The sequence below is a fragment of the Oncorhynchus clarkii genome, chromosome 29, assembly GCF_045791955.1.
Source record: "Oncorhynchus clarkii lewisi isolate Uvic-CL-2024 chromosome 29, UVic_Ocla_1.0, whole genome shotgun sequence".
Lineage (NCBI taxonomy): Eukaryota > Metazoa > Chordata > Actinopteri > Salmoniformes > Salmonidae > Oncorhynchus > Oncorhynchus clarkii.
The window spans coordinates 4,036,987-4,063,292 of NC_092175.1; the positions used below are offsets into that span (position 1 = coordinate 4,036,987).

General features: G+C 42.0%; 1 protein-coding gene across 5 annotated transcripts in view; it reads right to left on the minus strand.

Annotated features, from left to right (window-relative positions):
- The window catches only part of LOC139388715 (rap guanine nucleotide exchange factor 1-like), a 99,780-nt gene that overhangs the window by 26,809 nt on the left and 46,665 nt on the right, over positions 1–26,306 (minus strand). For 3 of the 5 annotated variants that reach the window (XM_071135569.1, XM_071135572.1, XM_071135570.1), the window contains exons 2-7: positions 22,383–22,528; positions 10,022–10,200; positions 7,438–7,594; positions 6,893–6,981; positions 6,649–6,801; positions 3,632–3,691 (exon numbers count right to left, since the gene is read on the minus strand). In XM_071135569.1, the coding sequence (XP_070991670.1) occupies positions 3,632–3,691; positions 6,649–6,801; positions 6,893–6,981; positions 7,438–7,594; positions 10,022–10,200; positions 22,383–22,528 (784 nt within the window). The remainder of the gene's footprint in view (positions 1–3,631; positions 3,692–6,648; positions 6,802–6,892; positions 6,982–7,437; positions 7,595–10,021; positions 10,201–22,382; positions 22,529–26,306) is intronic. The other 2 variants (XM_071135571.1, XM_071135573.1) reach the window with 1 other exon arrangement.

The window sequence follows — 26,306 nt, forward strand, 5'->3', positions numbered from 1 at the left end:
TGATTTAAACATATTCCAATTGCAAGCTTCATAAGTCAATTATACATTTCAAGCAATTTTGACGTACCAAAAGCCCAGTCGGCCGATGCTAGTAATTGTTGCTTGAAGCCCCATTGCTGGTGAGCTTGCAAAGTAATGGGTTCATATTCTTGAGCACCTCGTTTATGTGGAGCTGAATATTCATTTATGGCAAGTCTCTCTCCCTACAACTTTACGTTTGCGCCGTACCCGATCCTACAGAAAATAGGCCATCTGTTCGGTAGTTCAGTGGTTTCCAAACCTTTTGACCTGGGACCCCGAAAAGCAGTGGTTCAAAACTTGCGACACCCGCGCATGCACGCCATCACTGCCAAATTTAGCCTGTCATTACAGCCATAAACGCAGATGCATATTCAAAACGCAAGACACAGAAATAAACTGCGTTTTACACCTGCATTTTGAGCTTAAAGCCATTCATGTTAGCAGTCAATATCAACTAGGGATATTATGTCACATTGTCACTTCTCTGGAGTCCAGAGTAAGCAAGATGATATGGCCTACCTACATGCGGTAGAGTTTGCAGGACTGAATGGAAAGCATGATCTGTCTGTAGCCTTTTTCTTCCCCACAAAATGTATTTTCCAGAATATGTTACATCTTCATCCCATAAGTATCGAATGTTAAATGTTGCAATGTTAAAGCTATCTTTAGACATATAGCCAGTACCACCACTGAGGTATATAACCCACCCAAATTAGGCCTATCTGAAATATGAAATCACCAGGTAGCCTATTGTTTTAAGATACATCCGTAGCGGATTTCTAAATGGTACCTTATATGGATTGTATTCATTTAGGTAGGCTACTCTGTTTTCTCCAGGCAAAACCAGAGAAAATTAAACAAGCGCTTTCTGGTCTGCCTTTGTACACCAATGCTGATGACTGGCTACTGGTCAAGAGTCAAGACCTGCAACTCTTTGGTTCTAAAGCACAGAAAATATGTTTTTTTAAATAAGAATTCGGTCCAATGCCGTAGGCCTATGTTAGTGACCAGATCGAATAAGCAAAAACGAAATACAAATGGTAGTCTATATGTAGCCGATTAAAATAACCTTCTCAATGCGCTAGCTTGTTGATTGACAATTTGCTGGTCAAATTAGAGAGCCGAGTAAGCGTTTCACTAGCCAACACATTTTTCCCCCCAAGTGTGATACGGTCTCTGGCTGCATGGAGAGTAATCCACGGAGACGCTGTGCACACAAAAAGAGTGACAAACCTGGCCAGATCATTTAAAGCCATCAGTCTCAAGTCAAAGTTGAGTCCCGTGTCTTGACACTCCAAGTCAAGTCTCAAGTTAGAAAATAAACTATCAGGTCAAGTCATCAAATGTAACTCGAGTCATGTGACTCGAATCCACACCTCTGGTAAAAATCAGCATTACGTGCTTAATGCCTCGTTTTCAATGACATCCGGAAGTTGGTCCTTCCAGGTTATCACACTGCAATCACCACAAGCCAATGTCAGGTTAAAGGCACAGCATAAAATCAGCAAGCCATGGAGACCATGACAAGGAAAGTAACAGGGTTGGGGTCAGCTTCATTTCAATTCCAGTCAATTCAGGAAGTACACTGAAATTCCATTTGGTGTACCTTTTTAATGTTACACATAGGATTTGTTTGAATTTTTGTATAATAATGTCAGAAAATGGCCAATATACATCTGGTGCTAATTGTGAAATGATAGTGTTTCACAGTATTATTTCCCCACTAGTATTATGGACAATCTCTGAAATGAAGAAAATCCTGTGTTGAACACTTTTAAATGGAATTGACCCCAACCCTAGAAATGGATGACATTCAAGATGTGTACACACCATAGACACAGATACAGTTGAAGTCGAAAGTTTACATACATTTAGGTTGGAGTCATTAAAACCTGTTTTCAACCACTCCACAAATTTCTTGTTAATAAACTATAGTTTTGGCAAGTTGGGTAGGACATCTACTTGTGCATGACACAAGTTATTTTTCCAACTATTGTTTACAGACAGATTATTTCACTTATTATTCACTGTATCACAATTCCAGTGGGTCAGAAGTTTACATACACTAAGTTGACTGTGCCTTTAAACAGCTTGGAAAATTCCAGAAAATGATGTCATGGCTTTAGAAGCTTCTCATAGGCTAATTGACATCATTTGAGTCAATTGGAGGTGTACCTGTGGATGTATTTCAAGGCCTACCTTCAAACTCAGTGCCTCTTTGCTTGACATCATGGGAAAATCAAAAGAAATCAGTCAAAATTGTAAACCTCCACAAGTCTGGTACATCCTTGGGAGCAATTTCCAAACGCTTGACGCTACCACGTTCATCTGTACAAACAATAGTACGCAAGTATAAACTCCATGGGACCACGCAGCCGTCATACAGCTCAGGAAGGAGACGCGTTCTGTCTCCTAGAGATGAACGTACTTTGGTGCAAAAAGTGCAAATCAATATATCGACATAACCTGAAAGGCCGCTCAGCAAGGAAGAAGCCACTGCTCCAAAACCGCCATAAAAAAATCCAGACTACGGTTTGCAACTGCACATGGGGACAAAGATCGTACTTTTTGGAGAAATGTCCCCTGGTCTGATGAAACAAAAATAGGACTGTTTGGCCAGAATGACCACCGTTATGTTTGGAGGAAAAAGGGGAAGGCTTGTAGGCCGAAGGACACCATCCCAACCGTGAAGCACGGGGGTGGCAGCATCATGTTGTGGGGGTGCTTTGCTGCAGGATGGACTGGTGCACTTCACAAAATAGATGGCATCATGAGGGAGGACAATTATGTGGATATATTGAAGCAATATCTCAAGACATCATTCAGGAAGTTACAGCTTGGTCGCAAATGGGTCTTCCAAATGGACAATGACCCCAAGCATACTTCCAAAGTTGTGGCAAAATGACAACAAAGTCAAGGTATTAGAGTGGCCATCACAAAGCTCTAACCTCAATACTATAGAACATTTGTGGGCAGAACTGAAAACGCGTGTGCGAGCAAGGAGGCCTACAAATCTGACTCAGTTACACCAGCTCTGTCAGGAGGAATGGGCCAAAATTCACCGAACTTATTGTGGGAAGCTTGTGGAAGGCTACCCAAAACATTTGACCCAAGTAAAAAATGTACAGGCAATGCTACCAAATCCTAATTGAGTGTATGTAAACTTCTGACCCACTGGGAATGTGATGAAAGAAATAAAAGCTGAAATAAATCACTCTCTACTATTATTCTGACACTTCACATTCTTAAAATAAAGTGGTGATCCTAACTGACCTAAGACAGGGATTTTTACTAGGATTAAAATGTCAGGAATTGTGAAAGACTGAGTTTAAACGTATTCAGGTGTATGTAAACTGCAGACTTCCACTGTATGTATGATTACATAACATCATTGGTACACAATCATGCACCAAGCTTTCCCCTGATTGGACGTGGGCTTCATTGTGCGCCACGAGGCAATGACGCATAATTAGGAACTCAAACGTGCAAGATACAGCACTCCACTAATCAGTTCCTCTAGCAATCAAGACACTTCTGGGATCCGGATTGGATAGTTATAAAGGGGGCGGGGTTTCATGATGCAGGGGAATGACCCTATAGGCTAACATACGTGTCAGTCTTTGTGGATCTCCTTTGGGCAGCTACAAAGTGGTCAGTAGCCAAGTGTGCTCTGTTCCCCAACAGACATGGAGAGAGGGATGGAAAGCACAGAAAAAAATATGAAGTGAGAGAGCGGGAGGAAGAGGGAGAGAGGAGAGGAAGAGTGAGAAAAAGAGAGACAGCAGTGCAATTCAAAATCCTAGTTGTCATATTATCTGATCTACTGGCTAAGCCCAAGGTCTATGGATTTGTCAAAGCTCTGCTTCCTTAAGCACACAGTGACTGAATAAGTGACTGCCTGCCTATAACCCCCAGTTTCCAACCTCTTATGACTATCCTTTTCAATTTAAGAGAGGAAGATCTTCTAGGCTTAAAAATTCTAGATTATTAGAATTCCCCTTTGAGATAAAATGTTTTAAAAGTCTGAACATTGTCAATGTGGAAAAACCAGACTGTGGATGTCCCAAATGGCACCATATTCCCTAAATAGTGCACTACTTTTAACTAAATCCCTACGGGCACTGTTAAAAAATATATATACTGTACTACATAGTGAATACCTTATATAATGCTCTGATTTTAACTAGAACACTATGGGGCACTGGTCAAAAGTAGTGCACTACATAGGGATTAGGGTGCTATAGGGCCTGGTATAAAGTAGTGCACTACATAGGGATTAGGGTGCTATAGGGCCTGGTATAAAGTAGTGCACTACATAGGGATTAGGGTGCTATTTGAGACACATCCTTAGTAGCAGATGAGATACTATGAAAGTGAGTTTCACAGACTCAATTAGGCTTAGTTCATAAATAAACCCTCACCTCAAGTCAATAAAAAAATTATTCATGTTGACTTAGATACAACTGAAACGTTGACTTCGCTTCACTTCCTCTTTGGTAGAATTCTATACTGAATAAAAATATAAACTCAACATGCAAGAATGTCAAAGAATTTACTGAGTTACAGTTGATATAAGAAAATCAGTCAATGTAAATAAATTCATTAGGCCCTAATCTATGGATTTCACATGACTGGGAATACAGATATGCATCTGTTGGTCACAGATACCTTTAAAAAAAGTAGGGGCGCGGATCAGAAAACCAGTCAGTATCTGGTGTGACCTCCATTTGCCTCGTGCAGCGTGACACATCTCCTTTGCATAGACTTGATCAGGCTGTCTGTGGCCTGTGGAATGTTGTCCCACTCCTCTTCAATGGCTGTGCGAAGTTGCTGGATATTGGCATGAACTGGAACACGCTGTCGTACATGTCGATCCAGAGCATCCCAAACATGCTCAATGGGTGACATGTCTGGTCAGTATGCAGGCCACGGAAGAACTGGGACATTTTCAGCATCCAGGAATTGCGTACAGATTCTTGCAACATGGGGCCGTGCATTATCATGCTGAAACATGAGGTGATGGTGGTGGATGAATGGCACGACAATGGGCCTAAGGATCTCGTCACAGTATCTTTGTGCATTCAAATGTCAAATCGAAAAAATGCAATAGTGTTCGTTGTCAGTAGTTTGGGCCTGTCTGCCACCATGGGACACTTTGTTTACATCAGCAAACCGCTCGCCCACACAACGCCATATACGCTGTCTGCCATCTGCCCGGTACAGTTGAAACCGGGATTCAGCTGTGGAGAGAATACTTCTCCAGCGTGTCAGTGGCCATCGACGGTGAGCATTTTCCCACTGAAGTCGGTTACGACGCCGAAACATAGTCAGGACGACGAGCACGCAGATAAGCTTCCCTGAGACGGTCTCTGACAGTTTATGCAGAAATTCTTTGGTTGTGCAAACCCACAGTTTCATCAGCTGTCCGGGGTGGTTGGTCTTAAATGATCCCGCAGGTGAAGAAACCGGATGTGGAGGTCCTGGACTGGCGTGGTTACACGTGGTCTGCAGTTGTGAGGCCGGTTGGAAGTAAATTCACTAAAACGACGGAGGTGGCTTATTTCCATTTTCTGGCAACAGTTCTGGTGGACATTCCTGCAGTCAGCATTCAAATTGCACGCTGCCTTAAAACTTAAGACATCTGTGAAGTTGTGTGACAAAAACTGCACATTTTAGAGTGGAATTATATTGTCCCCAGCTCAAGGTGCACCTGTGTAATGATCATGCTATTTAATTTGCTTCTCGATATGCCCCACCTGTCAGGTGGATGGATTATTTTGGCAAAGGAGAAATGCTCACTAACAGGGATGTAAACAAATTTATACAGAACATTTGAGAGAAACACTTTTTGTGCGTATGGAAATTTGTTGGGATCTTTTGTTTAAGTTCATTAAACATGGGACTAACACTTTATATTCTTGTTCAGTTTAAAAACAGATTTGCCTACACTGAAGAACAAGTTCAGAAGTTCTAATGCTACAGGATCACAGAAGCAGTCGCTGACACAATGCGGTCTGCAGACCCGCTTGTGCTTTTTCTGACCGCAGACAGTCCAGATTGCAGGACCATGTCCGGTTCCTTCTTATAGACTGTGGGAAGGGGGGGGGGGACTTCTCTTTCTACATAAGACCGTGGTGGGGGAGGTTGCATGGGTCTACAGTACGCCGATAGATGGCATTATCCAGCCGGACGTTCGAAGGGGGGCGGAATGTTCCGTAATGATGAAAAGTTTTTCATGAGTGAAAAAGTTGATCTACATGAACGCTTAAAGACGAACAGACCACTCTCAAATGGGTGCATCTCAATAGTCTAAAGTAGCTTCCTCGCCTCCAATGTTTTTTTAATATTTTTTTTTATATCTCAAAGCAAATTCAATTCATTGCAGATGAAGACAGGTGGATGAGAAGATGAAGCCCTATAAGTTTATTTTAACATTTTGAATACACCATAAATAAGACCCCGAGTTTCTTCTCACCACCTGACTTGACCAGGAAAACTGTGGGCCCTAGTGTTAAAACTTTAGGCCCTAAAAGCAAAAGGCCCAAAGATTCTGTCTGGTGGGACCTGCTGCATACTATTGATAAGACACTGTCGATAACATCTAAATGGCCTCCCAATGTTCCTAACCTGAGCGCATCCATCTTCAGGCCAGGGAGGGGGGGTTTGGGCGGGGCTATGTCCTCCTCTGCCATGTCCGTCATAGCCTCGGTGGGCGGGACAGTGGGCGTGGTCTTACTCAGGATCTCCCGCTCCCGTTCAGTCAGGGGCAACTCGGATGTGCTGGAGACATAACAGGAGAATGTGTGAGTGAGAGAAATGGTCAAGTCTGGTGTGTGTGTAGGGGTGTTTGTGTGTGCGCACGTCCACTTACCTCTCAGGTGTGGCAATAGGTGGTGGTGGTTTGTTGAGAGTGGTGGGCGAGGGCTGCTCCTGTTTCTCTATGGTGAGTTTGACCAGTTCCTTTAAGAAAAGCACACAACTCCAATCAACAACTATTGATATTCATGTAATGTACATTACACACTACAACTACTGTTGTAAGTGGTGTCAATGTATTATAAGGGACAGAGGTTAAAATAGTGTCCAATACACTATCATATTGAATTACTTGTTAAAGAATTTGACCAGGTTTCACATGGGAAAGAAGTCTTCTGACCTCAATGGGACTACCTGGTTAAACAAAAATACATTTGAGATGCACTTGATTCAGCTTGGCTTTGCACTTCTGGGACTTAAACAATGGTTCCTTTGTACCAGGCAAACTAAATCAAATACAGCTTAAGTATTTGAAAGTAGGCATATTTGACAAATGTATTCAACCCAGGTCTGCAAGGGAGAAACAGGTAATATGACCCTCTGTGAGCCCCGGAGAGCTGAAAACTATCGTTTCACATTCCCACGACCGTCTCTTCTCACCTTGACCCCGTCTAGCACAGCCTTGATAACGGTGGTGACCGCGACCACGTTGTCCTTGTCGTCCAGGTCGATGTCATCCAGCATGACCTGGTCGGACCAGCGGATCAGGTTGGCTAAGCTCTGGTACACACGGTTGTGACACGACGACACCGCCGAACTAAGGAGAGAGAAGGGGGAAGTCACGAGTGATAGGTGGGATAGGGGGTGGGAGGGCGTGGACGACGACATTTCATGTCAGACTCCATAGATTGATAACACAGACAACTAGACTAAAGGACTACTAGGGTATCTTTTCAACAGCCAGATGTATCCACACATGGGGTTAACTCAATATTTCCCGTGGTGGTATTAAATGCAGAATGTGTTTGTGTGCTGGAGGGAATTGTCTGGTTGGTAACTACAGTATAGTGTCTGTGCTGAACTAAGCATTGAGAAACAGTAGGGTGTGGTGAAGGTTCAGACCAGTTCCAACACGTTGCAGCTGATTCACAACTCTGGAATATCCCTCCACTGCCTCTACAGGAATCAGCTCATAGAAATATAATCAATAGAACGAGCCTCCCCGTGAGTTTACTAGTCAAATTGTCAGGGTTAGTGGTTCCAAGCCCCGTCTATAGATTATATTTCTATGACACAGCTACACTTGGGCTGGGGGCTGGGGGCTGTATGGGCAAAGTGGAGCCAAAGACTATGGCTAGTAGCCAGGATGAACTAACTACACAGGCAAGAGGAGAATCAAGTAAATAACTCAGCAATAACAACTGGGGTTGTATTCATAAGCATCTCAATCACTTTTTCCTTTTAAATCACAATAATTAAGATCACATGGACATTGGGGACTTGATCCTAGATCTGACTCTTTATGAAAATGGGCACTGGACCCAGGTTCTTCCAGAAGCAGAGGCGTAGGACTTGAGTCCCTGAGGCTGGGGTGTGATCGGTGATCTAGACCTGTATGGTTATTACGATAGGCCTGTTAACTTGGGGAGTGTGAGTTTGACCTCTAGGGGCCTGAGAAGTATTATCGGGTTTGGGGGTCTGCGGCTGGAAAAGCACAAGGAGGCTGATGTGTGTGTATGTGTGTGTGAGTTGAGGAGGTCAGGCCCCCAGAGACCCATTCCTCAACCACTGTAAGCACTATCTGTCACTCAGCACTAAAAACAGGGTCCGGATACAAAACCTGTCACATCTGACCCCCTTCAACAATGACTGATGGCGCTGTGCTAGCAGTACGCTAGTTCTGGCAAGCACAGCCATTCCAGAGGAGAGAACTCCAAGTCTCTCTTTCAAAGAAAGACTGTTCTATAAAATATACTGTTAAGTGAAGGATTTGTTCTTGGCCATATTCATTTGGCACCAAACAGAAGAAAAATAACTGAAACAGGGGGAGGGACTACCAGGGACTACCTGAACTTTGTTTTCTGTTACAAAACATTTTGTTACGGTGTGCACTAATGAATGCGACCCGGTTGTCTTTCTAACCAGCTGTAAGTGTTCTGAACAGCTACGGACGGTCGAGTCCATTTTTCCACCACAGGGAGTCACATCCCAGATGAGGAGATTAATAGGGACAACATGAACACGATGGTATGAAATACCTGACCGGTCAAGATGTACACTGAATAGTCCAGGAAGGTGATTATGCCTCACTATTAGGCTCGGGCAATATACCATACACCACGGTATCTATACATACATTTGGCGTGATTTTCAATACGGGGTTGCATACTATGCCACTGTTTAACTATAAGTTAGCTATCTAAGATGTGCCAAATAAATTAGATTTGCTCAGGGCTCCAACTATGTATTTGGTTTGCTAACTTGCTAGACGGCAAAAGATCAAGCTTCTCGCTTACAGCAGAGACAATCAATCTCCTCCTGGAAACAAGACCCTAAATTGTTTTGTGTGCCCAAATGCAGTTTTATTTTTAAAGAAATAGCGCCCCATGTGTGCACTTGAAATACCATATGACCCGGTATGGTACACATATATGGCAAGTGTAGATCCTGATCATTTTGCAACATCCGTACCTTTTTTAGAGAAATGTTACAACACGACACATTACTTCTAGCAGCCACAAGCAGCTAGCTAGCAGTTAGCGATCACACCATTGGATTTGTGCCACAAATGCAACATTTTTTTGCATTTGAAACAGTGGCCAGGTAAACAAAACCAAGGCACGGATCGCTGTCATACCTTGTCCATAGACTGCTTACAGGGTAAGGAAACTAATAGATAAAGGGATATCTCACCCAAATCTCAAAATGAAGTTACATCTTGGGGCCACCATTTGTTTCTGTTATTTTGTGGCAAATCTGCAAGAATGCTTTGTGATGTAGCACAAAGCCCATATCACTAAGTTGCAACATGCCTGGGCTACAATATATGAGAAATGACAGACTAAGATCCCACTAACCTATGTTAAATACTCACCTAAGCCCATCTACTTTTACCTGCATACTATTTTGCATGCTAACTCCCTATACATTGAAGACACGTTGAAAATGCATCTTTTTGATTGAAAAGACATTTTAAAACATCTTGTGCTCACTATAAGGCCTTCTACATTCTCAGCCCACATACCTGTGTGTTATCCGGGCCTCCACCTGCACCAGGGGTAGAATGGCCTCCAGGACCTTGCTGGCCGAGCCAGGCAACATCTCCAGCACCTTCTTCTCCACCATAATCTTGTCTACTATGGTCTTGAAGTAACGCAGAGCGCTCACCACCTCCTTCTCCTGCTCCTCCAGCCGACTCACCTTCTACAGAACAGAATGAATGAAAATCATGGTCAAGCTTAGAGGAAATCTAAGTTGTTTTCAGTAGGCAACAAAAGGATGGAAACAGTGAATCGGGGAGGTACTATTCGAACCTGTTGTCATTTTCTATCGCAATAATCTATCGCCATTATTAGGGATCCTAATAAATCAAATCAAATAATGGCCCCAATGAACACAATGAAACATGGTAACTTGGAGGAAACCCTCTTCATATGATATAATAATTGATGGATGGAAAAAATGAGCATTTTCAAAAGAAGCTTAATCCAGCCCTTAAAGCAGGGGTCTCTAAACTAATTATGCCCAGGGACCGCAGTCGGTCTTCAACGAGGTCAGGAGGGCCGCAATGAAAATTAGTTATATTTCCTTGACGTCAAAATTTGCAGAAAAAAGTCCTCTATCTATTGCTTGTGGAATTTAATGCTCCCTGACTGTCCAGTGATTATTAGCGAGCTGCACAGCCAGTAAACTGTATGAATATAGGTCCATTATAATTTCTACACAGTTTTGATTTGGTTTTACTCAAACCACCCGCGGGCCGGATTGGGCAGTAAGTCTGTCACTCCAGCCTTAAAGGGATGGTTTGGGATTTTGGAGTCGGATGAACTCATGGATACCATTTTTATGTACCTGTGTCCAGTATGAAGGACATATTAGGTAGTTTTGCAAGCCCCTGCTAACTAGCATTAGTGCAATGACTGGAATTCTACAGGAACTGCTAGGTGTTCCCATAGACTTGGTGTTATTGCGTTAACGCTGGTAATCAATTGCGCTAACGCAAGTTAGCAAATTCCTTCAAACTGAATGCAGACATAAAAATGGTATCCGTGAGTTCATCTGACTCTGGGGAAGTAGAGAAAGGGCATTATTGCCCAAATCCCGATCTCTCTCTTTAAAAATGACAGCACACATTTTGACAAAAACAATATGAAATGTAGTATTGTCCAAAGAGACAGATTCCACACATACACAGTGGTTCCTTCTTTAAAAGTTGTGTCATACTGCAGACACTGCATGCTGCTGCCTGCATTCTGTGGCACGTCATTTAATTCTATGCCATTTCTTATGTTTCTGCAAGTAATTTCTAGTTTGACCATCAGAGGGCATCTTTGAGAAGCATTTGATAGTATTCCCTATTGGCATTACCAGAGAATTTAAAACCTTTTTTGTAATAACATAGTATATGGGATTGATTTGAAGAAATGTGGCTTAATTAATTTTATTAATATTATGGTGTTTCCATTCAGAGAAAAATTAAACCCTCAGGGTTTCCGTTAGATGGAGTGGAAAATATGGCGCTGTACAACGTGACAGTCGGGAGTAGGCTACAGGATTGGAGGATTCTAAATTGTTTGCCTTATTGAGACAACTCTGTTCCAATATTTCTGTAAATCAGCGATATTTATTCCCATAGTAATTCGTTATGGATACATAACTAAATCAACATCTGCATTTTTCACCATGCCAGCTCCTATTAGTTCTATTGAGCACCGTAGCACCAACTTGCTTTCCGAACGTTCTATTCCCAGCTTATCGTCAACGTCACAACGCCTGCTTCACTATTGTTGGCAATGAGACCTGCTCACGTTGTTTTTATAGTTAAAATGTACACTAAATTAATATTGGAATTCTGTGGTCTTCCCATTGTTGCCTATGGGGAAAATATAGGCATGTCTGTCTATTTTGCCAAATATCTTAAAAAATATCTAAATATACACATCGCAAGTCGGATGCCATTTCAAATCATGAGAATATCCTCTTTCTAATTATGTAAGTCTGGGCAGCTAGCTCGGTTGTCATCAAATGCTAACCCCAAAATACTTTTTGCCCTTGGAACGGTGAGCTCTCCCCATTGTTTTCCTATGGAGAGGCATGCCGGTCTATTTCGCCAAATATCTCACTGTGTAGATTTTTTTTCTTTTTTCGAGTCGGGTGTAACCGGTGTGAAATGGCTAACTAGTTAGCGGGATGTGTGCTAATAGCGGTTCAAATCGGTGACGTCACTCGCTCTGAGACCTTGAAGTAGTTGTTCCCCTTGCTCTGCAAGGGCCGCGGCTTTTGTGGAGCGATGGGTAATGATTCTTTGAGGATGGCTGCTGTCTATGTGTGCAGAGGGTCCCTGGTTCGTGCCCAGGTAGGGGCTAGGGGAGAAACGGAAGCAAAACTGTTACATGGGCACCATTTTAAAATCAGGAGAATCTCCTCTTTGTAATTATGTAAGTCTGGGCAGCGAGCTCGTTTGTCATTGATCGCTAGACCAGTCAGGTTTTATTTTTTTATTACGCACAGTTGACACCATCGAGGTGCGAATGTTTACTTTCTACACAAGTTATTTTTTTCCAGTTTCGTCCAACGAACATATTGTAGTGGTATAATAAAAAGAGATAAATTTTTTTAATGGATTTCTAAGCATCACTCCAGTCAAAACAGGCTCTGCGAACGTTCGATTCCATTAATTTGCTAGTGTTCCAGTTTAGCCATTTCTCAGCTTTGGGTGAATTTTGACTCATTCTATTGTCGTAAGGACAGCGTAGCTAACAAATTGTCAGCCAACATAACATGTAAGGTAACTTATTTGAAAAGTCATGACTTTATTAAAGTCATTACTTTGGTCGTTAGGGCAAATCTGGTCTGTGATAGGAGAGGGGGGGGGGGGGGGGGGGTTCACACCTAGCTCGGCTATTAGACTATTCTTTAGTAAAGGTTGAATAGTCTATTGTTCAGCTATTAGCACCCCTCCCCAACCCATCTCATTCCTTTCTCTCTTCCATGCATCATCATTCTGCTCGAGTGGCTCGCTTGTGGGCATGCTGGCAGGATTTGGCAGCATCTTCAGTTGTGCGTGAAGAATTCTGCATACAGTAGCACGTTTGTATGAAGGTGTGGTTATTCACAGGCAAATTGTTATATGCTATGGGGGTACATTTGTGTCTTAGTTTTGAGAGCAAAACTTTATTTTCAATCAAAAATAACTGTTCCGAAATCAACTTTTTTCCCGACACAAAGGAAGTCAAAGCAGACACCTACGAAGATGGCGTCTCAGATAAGCAGCACTGGGCTGTATTGAAGATGGCGTCTCAGGTAAGCAGCACTGGGCTGTATTGAAGATGGCGTCTCAGATAAGCAGCACTGGGCTGTATTGACGTAACCTGAAAATGACATCTGCTGCTTTAGATTGAACGGTCATATTTCAGTTATTGTTTTCATATCTATAAAAAATAAGTTGTTTTCTTTACTTTCAGAGAGCGAGCTGATCAAGGGGTCGAAAATGTAGATATTTCCAGATGTTCACGGTTTGAGGAACAGGCCGGGGAAGCTTTACTTTGGCAAAAGTGTCCATAACCAGAGGTAATTAAACTGTTCTGTGTTATTTTTCTCCATCTCTGCCTGTCTTGTTGTACATGGAACCTGTCTCACATGTATTTATTAAAAAACCTTTAAGATGTCAGCTGCTCATTTTCAGATTTACACCACATGAACACAGCCATTTTCACTGGACTATCTGTTGCTGCCAAGTCATGATTTCCCTAGGGGTTAACCTTGCAATAACCAAGTGGTGAGACACATAGCCCTCTATATTTAAATGTTTCAGGTACACTCCGATAGGTGTCTGCGTCACATACAGTATCTTCTATTAACATCATCTTCTATTGTTTGTCCACATGTGTCTGTTTTTCAGCATAACACCAGGTGAGACCACACACACACACAATAAGTCTCTCTTCTTCACTTCATCCCTCTCCGTAAATCCTCTAAATCATATCAGCTGTTTTGGTGAACCCCTCCCGCATCTGAACTGGCTGACAGAGGGCACAGCATGATCATAGTTGAGATGTCACTTGGTCGGGTCAACAGGAAGTATTATTGAAGAGATTCTTTACATTGAAAAAACAAGGCATAATTATGCTCTCTATCCAGCTGTCACTCGTCTGCAGGTATGTTTTGATGTGAGAGAGGAAGCCAGTCCCATCATCGCCACCTCACCCGCACTTAAGATGGCCCGGAGATGGCCCCCCAGTTGGCCCGGAGGTTAGGAGACACAGCAAATGTGATGAACTGAGAGAATATTAGGGTAGCACTGTAATTCAAGAATCATATGCTGTCTGCTACTGTTCTTATCTCTTTCCCTTTCTGTCTTTTACACTTCACCTCGTCATTCTTCCTCATTTTATAAAGTACACCATATGTGCATTGTACAGATTGAACTTGTATTTATAATACAATATTACAATGATCATAATTATAATGCATTTGTAACACCTGGATAATGGACTTCTTTCAATAAAGCATTTCACATTCTCCACTGGTTGAAATTAAGTATCTCATTGAAGTACTATCCTGTGTCCTCAGATCAATGAGGATGGAGGGAGTTAGATATGCATCGTTTTTCTTCTTTATATATGAATTACAAATCAATCATGTTTCTAGTCTATTGCATAGTTTCAATGTGTAATCATTGATGTCCCAGGAGCAGGAGTGGTAACATGGTTGAAGTGTATAATTGTAATACATACAGTGGGGCAAAAAAATATTTAGTCAGCTGCCAATTGTGCAAGTTCTCCCACTTAAAAAGATGAGGCCTGTAATTTTCATCATAGGTACACGTCAACTTTGACAGAAACTGAGAAAAAAAAAATCCAGAAAATAACATTGTAGGATTTTTAATGAATTTATTTGCAAATTATGGTGGAAAATAAGTATTTGGTCACCTACAAACAAGCAAGATTTCTGTCTCTCACAGACCAGGAACTTCTTCTTTAAGAGGCTCCTCTGTCCTCCACTCGTTACCTGTATTAATGGCACCTGTTTGAACTTGTTATCAGTATAAAAGATACCTGTCCACAACCTCAAACAGTCACACTCCAAACTCCACTATGGCCAAGACCAAAGAGCTGTCAAAGGACACCAGAAACAAAATTGTAGACCTGCACCAGGCTGGGACGACTGAATCTGCAATAGGTAAGCAGCTTGGTTTGAAGAAATCAACTGTGGGAGCAATTATTAGGAAATGGAAGACATACAAGACCACTGATAATCTCCCTCGATCTGGAGCTCCACGCAAGATCTCACCCCGTGGGGTCAAAATGATCACAAGAACGGTGAATAAAAATCCCAGAACCACACGGGGGGACCTAGTGAAAGACCTGCAGAGAGCTGGGACCAAAGTAACAAAGCCTACCATCAGTAACACACTACGCCGCCAGGGACTCAAATCCTGCAGTGCCAGACACGTGTCCCACTGCTTAAGCCAGTACATGTCCAGGGACGTCTGAAGTTTGCTAGAGAGCATTTGGATGATCCAGAAGAAGATTGGGAGAATGTCATATGGTCAGATGAAACCAAAATATAACTTTTTTGGTAAAAACTCAACTCGTCGTGTTTGGAGGACAAAGAATGCGGAGTTGCATATCTACTGTGAAGCATGGGGTGGAAACAACATGCTTTGGGGCTGTTTTTCTGCAAAGGGACTAGGACGACTGGTCCGTGTAAAGGAAAGAATGAATGGGGCCATGTATCGTGAGATTTTGAGTGAAAACCTCCTTCCATCAGCAAGGGCATTGAAGATGAAACGTGGCTGGGTCTTTCAGCATGACAATGATCCCAAACACACCGCCCGGGCAACGAAGGAGTTGCTTCGTAAGAAGCATTTCAAGGTCCTGGAGTGGCCTAGCCAGTCTCCAGATCTCAACACCATAGAAAATCTTTGGAGGGAGTTGAAAGTCCATGTTGCCCAGCAACAGCCCCAAAACATCACTGCTCTAGAGGAGATCTGCATGGAGGAATGGGCCAAAATACCAGCAACAGTGTGTGAAAACCTTGTGAAAACTTACAGAAAACGTTTGACCTCTGTCGTTGCCAACAAAGGGTATATAACAAAGTATTGAGAAACTTTTGTTGTTGACCAAATACTTATTTTCCACCATAATTTGCAAATAAAATCATTAAAAATCCTACAATGTGATTTTCTGGATTTTTTTTCTTCTAATTTTGTCTGCCATAGTTGAAGTGTACCTATGATGAAAATTACAGCCCTCATCTTAAGTGGGAGAACTTGCACAATTGGTGGCTGACTAAATACTTTTTTGCCCCACTGTACATGCAGACACAGCATCATTCAAATAATGGAGTTTGAAATGACTGAAAAAGAATGTCTCAGATTTATATCTGAACCGCACCTTTATTTGACAAGGAAAAGTACATGATCAGTGAATATATTCAATGTACAGGCTACAATGTGGGAATGTCATGCGTGGTAATAACTGCAGTACATGTGTAATTAAGGACTTGCATCCTTGGCACAATAAAGCTATTATATTATACTCTATCCATATGTAACAGTATAGCTTCCATCCCTCTCCTCGCCCCTACCTGGGTTCAAACCAGGGACCCTCTGCACACATCGACAACAGCCACCCTCGAAGAATAGTTAGTTACCCATCGCTCCACAAAAGCCGCTGCTTTTGCAGAGCAAGGGGAACAACTACTTCAAGGTCTCAGAGGGAGTGACGTCATTGATTGAACCGCTATTAGCGCGCACCCCGCTAACTAGCTAACCATTTCACACCTGTTACACATAGGCTTCATTAATGCCATTCCGACGTTCCATACACAGATTGGCTACATACGTAGCTAGCTACACATCCATAGGCATAGTTATTTTCATCCTCAAATACACAATAAGCAAGTAAATAGTTAGCTAGCTATGTTACTTCAGCTGCATTGCAAGGCAAGCTTACACAATTGTACATTCAATTTGCAGTAAATGCTTTAGCTAGTTAGATTCTTTACATCCACTGTTTCACATGATGACAGCCTGGTTTGCTGGTATTCTCAGGAGTCCCTAAAACATTAAACGCGAATTACAAATTCATTCTCCATTAGCTAGCTGGCTAATGGTAGCTAGTAAGATAACTTGATAAATAGCGAGTTTCGTAAATTAACTATGACAAAAAAATATGCACAATCGTTTCTCTACATTAATATATTCCTCTCAATTGTACATGTTTGATTGACTCGTTATGACGTTATAACAACTTACATTTGGTTCCACCGTAATGTTTTGTCAGCAATCTTTGTTGAAGAACGCCAAAGGCACGGGTGGCTAGCGTCAAAATTCGTCATATGATTGGTCATATAAAAACCTTGGGAACCAAATGCATATTGAGTGCTCTAACTCCCCCTTGTGGTGGTCTGGAGCAATGAAGCCGTGATGCTGGGTACCTCTAAGTCCCGCGGTGCAAGCTCGCAACTTTTAAAGGAGGAACCACTGTACCCAAATATCCTAACGAGGTTTAGGCAATGTCAACATTTGATCTATCACGATTATGTACCAATAAAATGGGCCGATTTTTTGTATTTAGAACATTTATAAAATCAGCTAAAACAACAGTAGGGATATAGCGCAAAATCAAATGCAACTGGACGCATCATGACAAAAGATAATGTTGAAAGCCTGGGCAGAGGTTAAGTGCAGGCAATGGCAAATCTTTTCAAATGTTCCTTTCTGGTGGAAGAGCAAAACAGGTTTGTGTGTCGTGCACATGATGGAGCAGTGACTGTGATGAGGAACAGGCTGTTTTATCGTAGTGGGCTAGGTTATAGGCCTACATCATGGGCTGGATAGAGGCAGTCTACAGCCTTCAGAACTGGATAATCGCTTTGTTTTGTTTTGTTAGAAATAATAGAAAAAATAAAATGTTTGTTCTATCCCTCAAAGATGCGATTGAGAATAGCCTAGGCTTAGCTATAAACTTTTACTCTTGAAAGCCACAAATACTTCAGGACAACACCTTCGGCTAGAATATTTGGGAAATAAGCTACCTTTCATAACTTTAAATTGTCTCAAAGCAGGGGTGTCAAACTTGTTCAATGGAGGGCCTAGTGTCTGCGGGATTTTGTTAATTTCCTTTCAATTAAGACATTGACAACCAGATAAGGGGAGTTCATTACTAATTAGTGACCTTATTTCAATCAAGTACAAGGGAGGAGCGAAAACCCGCAGACACTTGCAATCTGTGGAATTAGTTTTTGACACATCAAAGTTTTTATGAAAATGTATATAAACCCTGGATTGCAGATTGGACAGTGAGATGCTTTGAAGAGACCGGTTGACCATATTGGCACTCCCCAGAAGAAGTAGTCCTCCATAGGAATGTATGGAATGCTACAGCATTTAAATTAGAATGATTCAAGGACAAAATTACATGTATACAAGTCTTTTTTTGTTGTAGTGGGAACAGTAATATATGAATGTTCAAAAAAATGATACCTTAAGGAAAATGTTTTATTTTATTTGTTATGAATGGGGTGGCAGGTAGCCTAGTGGTTAGAGCGTTGGGCCAGTAACCGAAAGGATGCTAGATCGAATCCCCGAGCTGACAAGGCCGTCATTGGTTCTTGATGGACTTCTCGTTAAACAAAGGTAAACATTTTTTTTCTTAAATTAATGTTTATGTTTAGCTCAAATAACATTACTTTAAAGTATGCATTAAGGTGTCTGTAATAGAATAAACCAAAAAACCAATGTAAACATGAATAAATGCATTTCTATAGTTTCCTAAATAAAATAAAAATTACAATGGAGAGGGAATGCCAAGATGGAGACCCGGTGGCTTTAAAACAGCACCTTGTCAGTCAACAAGTGTATATAAATCATTGATTATTGGCCATTTGGTTTTCAACCTACTAGGGACTGTACATTGTTTATAATGAGGGATATCTGGAGAAAATTGGACCCTGGAAATGAAAATGGATGGCCCTTCCTTCAGTAAAAATATATTTTTCCTGAACCGCCCTGAACGCTTGAACAAAAAAAATTACCCTCCCCTATACCCAAAATAATATTTAAAATATAATGTGGATAGCAGAGAACATGATTAAGCTTTTTGTGCTAATTGAACATTTCTGGGATGTTTAATTTCAGCGTATGAAAGATGCATATTTTTGTTCAGTATAGTTGATTTCCTACTAATGACATTTTTGGGGGGAATATTGTTGAATTCCGTTTTAATCGCTGGATTCCGTTCGTATACCCCGCAAAGCAGATTTTATAGGGCCCTACATTCATTGTTTGATGGTGAGAAACCATGCATAAAACGATGAAGCGCGACTTTCAGTTATATTCATGGACTATAGAATGGCGAGAAGGGAATATAGGCTGTTTTTTTAAATCTTTTTTTTAATCTTTATTTAACTTGGCAAGTCAGTTATTAAGAACAAATTCTTATTTACAATGACGGCCTACCCCGGCCAATCCCGGACGACGCTGGGCCAATTGTGCGCCGCCCTATGGGACTCCCAATCACGACTGGATGTGATACAGCCTGGGTTCAAACCAGGGACTGTAGTGACGCCTCTTGAACTGAGATGCAGTGCCTTAGACCGCTGCGCCACTCAGGAGCCCAAATGCTATAGTCTAATGCTCGACAGAGAGCGAAACAATATTTTCTGACTGGACATCTCGTGCTGCTTTGAAGGAATTCTCTGCTCTGTCTGGCCTACATTCCTCTCTTGCGTTCTGTAGGCTATATAATATATTTATTGAAATAGGATATAGCAAATAGGAACAGGCAAATTACTCAGAATGTCACTTGCTCCCCTGCTGCGAGCTGCAAGACTCGGCTATTCTATGCACTGCGCCAGTCAACCTCAAATAGGCTAAACAATTGTCTGTCACATCACAATGTCGTCACCATCAACGATCGCAGTCAATCATCGTTGATAGACGTTGCTATCGTAATATCACCCAACCCTAAATCAAACCCACAACTCCAGTGTTACAAGCACCACCATGAGAATCCCTATCTCATATGGCACTAAGCCATATACAACACTGTTGGGGAAGTCAAGTCATTATCCTAATAGCCTTGGGAATGAGTGTTCATTCATGAAACTGGCCAGCTTCAGCTCCATTCATATCTGTATGGGTACTCCACCACCCTATCCCCTATTTAGTGCACTAGTTTTGACCAGGGCTTTATGGGTAATAGTGCACTATATAGGGTATTGGGTGCCATTTGGGAAGCAGCCTGGGTCTCACGCTTGAGGCTAGCACCAATACCCCAAACAGCCCAGAAACAGAGAACCCACGGGAACCTCTCACACACAAACACACAATATGGCAGAGCAATAGAAAGGCACAGGATGGAAAACGACACACACACAAACACACACACACACACACACACACACACAGGTAAACAAGAGCATGGGATAGGCGGGAGAGCTTGGTTTCCCACGACATGCGAGTACACACACTAGCACCCCTCCCACTAGAGCTGGAACCATAAACCGAAAATGAAAGACTCCGACATTGCCCTCCTCTTACCACAACGTCCTCTTCCTGAAGCAATCTGTAATTTCGGTGATTAGGCTACACAACGTCCTGATGATTATTTGGTTATAAAACAATTATTTGGTCAACAGCAACATGCATGAACCTGTGTGAAGGGAGAGATGCATTCTGATAAGCGCAAGCATACCGTGCTTTCAGAAAGTATTCACACCTTGACTTTTTCCAAATGTTGTTGTGTTACAGCCTGAATTTAAAATGTATTAAAAAAAATGTAAATGTCACTGGCCTACACACAATACCCCATGATGTCAAAGTGGAATTATGTTTTTCAGAATTTTTACAAATTCTCAAATGTCTTGAGTCAATAGGTTTTCAACCCCTTTGTTATAGCAAGCCAAGTTCAGAAGTAAACATTTGCTTAACACGTAACATAATGAGTTGCATTGACTCACTATGTGTGCAATAATAGTGTTTAACATGATTTTTTAATGGCTACCTCATCTCTGTACTCCACACATGCAATTATCTGTAAGGTCGCTCAGCCGAGCAGTGAATTTCGTAGACAGATTAACCAAAGACCAGGGAGGCTTTACAATGCCTCACAAACAAGGGTACCTATTGGTAGATGGGTAAACATACAAAACACAGACATTGAATATCCCTTTGAGCATGGTGAAGTCATTAATTACACTTTGGATGGTGATTCAATACACCTAGTCACTAAAAGATGAGTTTTTCAGGATAAAAATACACGGAATTGAGAAAATTACAGGAAAAATCCTACAGGAAACCTGGTTCAGTCTGCTTTCCAGCAGATACTGGGAGATCAATTCACCTTTCAGCAGGCCAAGAAGACAGTGAATGTTCCTGAGTGGTCAGGTTACAGTTTTGACCTAAATCCATTTGAAAATCTATGGCAAAACCTGAAAATGGTTGTCTAGCAATGATCAACAACCAATTTGAAAGAACTTTGAAAGGATAAATGGGCAAATGTTGCAAAATCCAGGTGTGGAAAGCTCTTCGAGACTTACCCAGAAAGACTCACAGTTGTAATCGCTGCCAAAGGTGTTTCTATAAAAGTATTGACTCTGGTGTGAATACTTATGTAAATCAGCAATCTGCATTTAATTTTCTATAAATTTCAAACATTTCTTAAAACACTTTGTCATTATGTGGTATTGTGTGTAGATGGGTGACAAAACATATATTTAATGCATTTTGAATTCAGGCTGTAACAATATAAAGTGGAATTAGTCAAGGGGTATGAGTACTTTCTGAAGGCATTGTAGGTCAGTTGAGCAACATTTCCAAAATTGAATTGCTACTGTAACTTCTGTTAAAAATTAGGATAGACTCAGCTTTATGCGAGTATAACAATTACAAATTATTTCTCAACTCTCAATATTTAGGAAATAACGGAGTATGTAATTCAGATGACGCGCTGGCGGAACAGAGCAGAGTGTGCCATTTGCGGTGAAATTACTGTTAGATCAATTGCATGACTATCTAGCAACAATATCATACTTAGCCAATGTTTTTTGAGTTCCTACTTCCTCAGGGTGGTGAATAATGTAGCATAGTCTAGGCCAAAATGCACTATAGAGATGCCGGCAAATTCATCTATAAAAGAGCCAAAAAGATACATCTGAATATTCTGGATCCTATTTTGACATGTTTGCACATCAAAATATCCATCATGCATTCCCTGATCATGTTAGATGAAATAGTCAACTCCTTTTATGTCCTACTTGGCACTGGGAAAAAATCAGTCTAGAGCCCTAATGGAAAGTAACTGTGCCTAAAAAAAGGTCAATTTATCACAATATAATTTTTAGTATTGCTTAGCTCTACCTCCCACCCACCCACCCACCTTGTTGACAGGTTTCTCTTGGCTCTTGACGGCTGGCTCAACCTGCAGCTGTTTGCCCTTCTTCGATGGGGTCCTCTTGATCTTTGGAGAGTGGAACCTGTCCTTCAGCTTCATGGTGAAGGAGGAAAGGTGGGAGCGCTGCGAGTCTGAGGAGGAGGAGAGGAAGACAGGGAAGATACATCAGTCAGAGGAGAAGGAATGGCAGAGAGGGAAGATTGAAGTAGCCTATTAGATATGTAGGACTTCGGAACCATAGTAAATGTCAGAGAAGTAGGCTAAAGCACAGACCAGGGTCGTGTTCAGCAGGCACAAATCTGTCTGAAACTGGGAGTTACGATCTGAACTTGTCCAAGAGAAAACAGTTTTTTTTTCTGTTGCAAAGTTTTTTGCTACGGTGCCTTAATGAACACCACCCAGGCTAAAATATAAGGCAGAGAGAAATAATATAATTAGAAGCAGATCAATAAGTGAGAGCGCCAATCAATGATCATAGCCTTGACAAAATACCACTGCAGTAGATGTGTGTTTGTATTAGTGCAGGGCCCAACAGTAGCAGCAGCCAGGCTGGTGTAGTCCTATCTGTCTGTGTCCAGCTGAGGGTACAACATAGATGCTATCAGGTCTAATCATGTTCACATTTCCACGCTGTCCTCAGCGTCCCCTGGTCGATAACACTGCTGCTGGTCGCAGTCTGGTCGACTCACTGCCAGGCTCTGCTCCTATCTTGGAGAAGCCAGGCTGATAGTGAGTGCGCGGACACACGCAGCCATGCACGCATACAGCAGCTCACAGACACACAGGCGCTCAAGCATCTGCACGCACACATGGAAAAAAATGTATGAATAATTGTTAAACATGAGGCAGGTAATATTATAATAAAATTATGGCTTTTTTTTAATCTAGGTTTAGCAAAATTACTGTGAATCTTACAAAAAATATAATAGTGAGACAATTGGTTATCATCAGCATTATACAAGGAAATTGATGTTTTTCATTTGAAATGACAGAATATGATTACTGATTTAAAGACGGAATAATGAGTAAAAATGTGGGTATCATTAAAGCTAGACTCAGCGAGTCTCATTTATTCTAAATGGCTATACTAGACTCAATTCAGGAAACTAGGCATATGCCACAAGTCACGACAACACAGGAGAGCCTTTTGAATGTACATTTTTTTAAATCAAAATGCGTTTGTCAGAAATGCCTTCTCAAACTGTCATGTGCCTTAAAATCAAACTCAAGCATGTTATCTGGAAATACGAATAAAATTGTTAAATAACGAGCCTAGTTGGTTTAGCCACAAAAAAAAGTCAGCAACCATCTCGCTAGCCATGATTGGCTGAGATAATGAGTGGGCTGGACGATGCCGAAAGATGAGTTTGGATTGGTCTGCGGTGTTGCATCCTGTCTATAAAATGAGCTGCTGCGTAGATAATAACTTGACTGCAGTTTTCAAAATATATTTTATCCATGGAGAACTGCAAATATGTTGCTACTGCTCTCAATAAAGTTGTTTTCATTGCAAGCTAAAGCTTGCTGCCAGCTTTACGTTATTTGGTTAGCAAGCTAGAGTTATGACAATCGGTTTGTATTGCTAGTAACGTTACTCTATGGATTGGGATTATAGTTCATTTTTTAGCTAGCTAGCTAACGTTAACGTGACATGTCTAAACAAAAGATCCTAAGTTAAAGCTTGCTGTTAGCTAGCTAATGTTAGCTGAGGTTAGGGGGCTGGCTTGCTAGCTAACATTAACTTGTGTGTAACGTTAGTGATGTTCTCAGAATGCCATTTCACATCTATTGTATAATAATGCTAAAATATTTGTATTTGGAATTTGTCTTTCAGCATTCATCAGTACAACACGCCTGACTAATCCACCAGTCATATGGTCATCAAAAAGAGAACTGGCCCAAGCAAGCAGCGATGTCATCAACTACATGCACCATTTCTTCACCAACTCCGGAGCTGGGAAAACACGTGTGGACCTGAACTGCAGTGGCCAAAACAAGAACAGGTTTGTGCTCTGGTATTGTGCCTGGTGGACCATGCACAAGCTCAACCACAATCTGGACCATCACTTCCTGATCACAGGCCACATCAAGTTTGCACCTGACTGGTGCTTCGAGCTCATCAAGCAGCGCTTCAGAAAGACCAGAGTGAACACTTTTGTCTGAGATTGCTGGTGTTGTGAAGGACAGCACTGTGACAGGGATCAACATCCCACAGCTGGTTGGACTGGAGGATGGAACGGTGCTGGTGGAAAGCTATGGCTGGCAACAACACCTGACTCCGTACTTCAGGCCGCTGCCAAAGATCAAGCATTACCAGCACTTTAGGTTAAAAAAAATCCATTTTCTTTGTATGTGGTTATTCTTATCTAAACTTGGGAGGTTAATTTATGTTGTGCAGGGTTGTAATGCCTTCTGATTTTTTGTTATTCCCTGTTTTACAGCTTCAATGCTCTGGAGCCCGCTCAAGACTAAAACAATCATTTTAAAGCCTGCTTACATTTGTATCATGTATCATGTGTCTTCTATTATGTGTTGGAATACTTGGGAACAGATTTCCAAAATTATTAATCATTGGAGCTGATTTCTTGGTGTTTTACAGTCTTATGTTCAACAATGAAAATGTGAAAATGTAACCAAAAAAATGTAATATAGAGCATGTACTGAAATGGGTGCAAGAGGGAAGATCGTAAGGTGGCTCCAGGAATTTGACTAAGTGCTGAAATCCCCTATTCTCAACCACTGAGAATGGGCGCATATCCGTGGCTATAAACCAAAGCCTGTAAAACATAGCCTACATATTGCTCTTGTAATTTCTTTGGCCCCCCCTCCGTGGCGGACGCGAGTAAAACATTTAAATGTGATAACCCTCACAAGGCTGCTGGCCCAGACAGACGGCATCCCTAGCTGCGCCCTCAGAGCATGTGCAGACCCAGCTGGCTGGTGTGTTTACGGACATATTCAATCGCTCCCTATTCCAGTCTGTTGTCCCCACATGCTTCAAGATGGCCACCATTGTTCCTGTACCCAAGAAGGCAAAGATAACAGAACTAAATGACTACTGCCCCGTAGCACTCACTTCTGTGGTCATGAAGTGCTTAGAGAGGCTAGTCAAGGATTATAATCACCTCCACCTTACAGGCCACGCTAGACCCACTTCAGTTTGTATACCGCCCCAACAGGTCCCCAAACGAATACCTATGTAAGAATGCTGTTCACTGACTACAGCTAAGCATTCAACACCATAGTACCCTCTAAGCTCATCATCAAGATGGAGGCCCTGAGTCTCAACCCAGCTCTGTGCAATTGGAGTTGAAGGTAGGAAACAACATCACTTCACTGACCCTCAACACTGGGGCCCCACAAGGGTGCGTGCTCAGCCCTCTCCTGTACTCCCACGACTGCGTGGCCATGTACGCCTCCAACTCAATCATCAAGTTTGCAGAAGACACAACAGTAGTGGGCTTGATTACCAACAACGACGAGACAGCCTACAGGGAAGAGGTGAGGGAGTGTGGTGTCAGGAAAACAACCTCTCACTCGACGTCAACAAAACAAAGGAGATGACTGTGGACTTCAGGAAGCAGCAGAGGGAGCTCCCCCCTATCCACGTCGAAGGGACAGCAGTGGAAAAGGTGGAAAGTTTTAAGTTCCTCTGCATACACATCAGACAAACTGAAATGGTCCACCCATACAGACAGCATTGTGAAGAAGGCGCAACAGCGCCTCGTCAACCTCAGAAGGCTGAAGAAATTTGGCTTGTCACCCAAAACCCTGAAGGACTTTTACAGATGCAGAACCAAGAGCATCCTTTCGAGCTGTGTCACATCACAGCCTGGTACGGTAACTGCATCGCCCTCAACCGCAAGGCTCTCCCCAGAGGGTGGTGCGGTCTGCACAATGCATCACCGG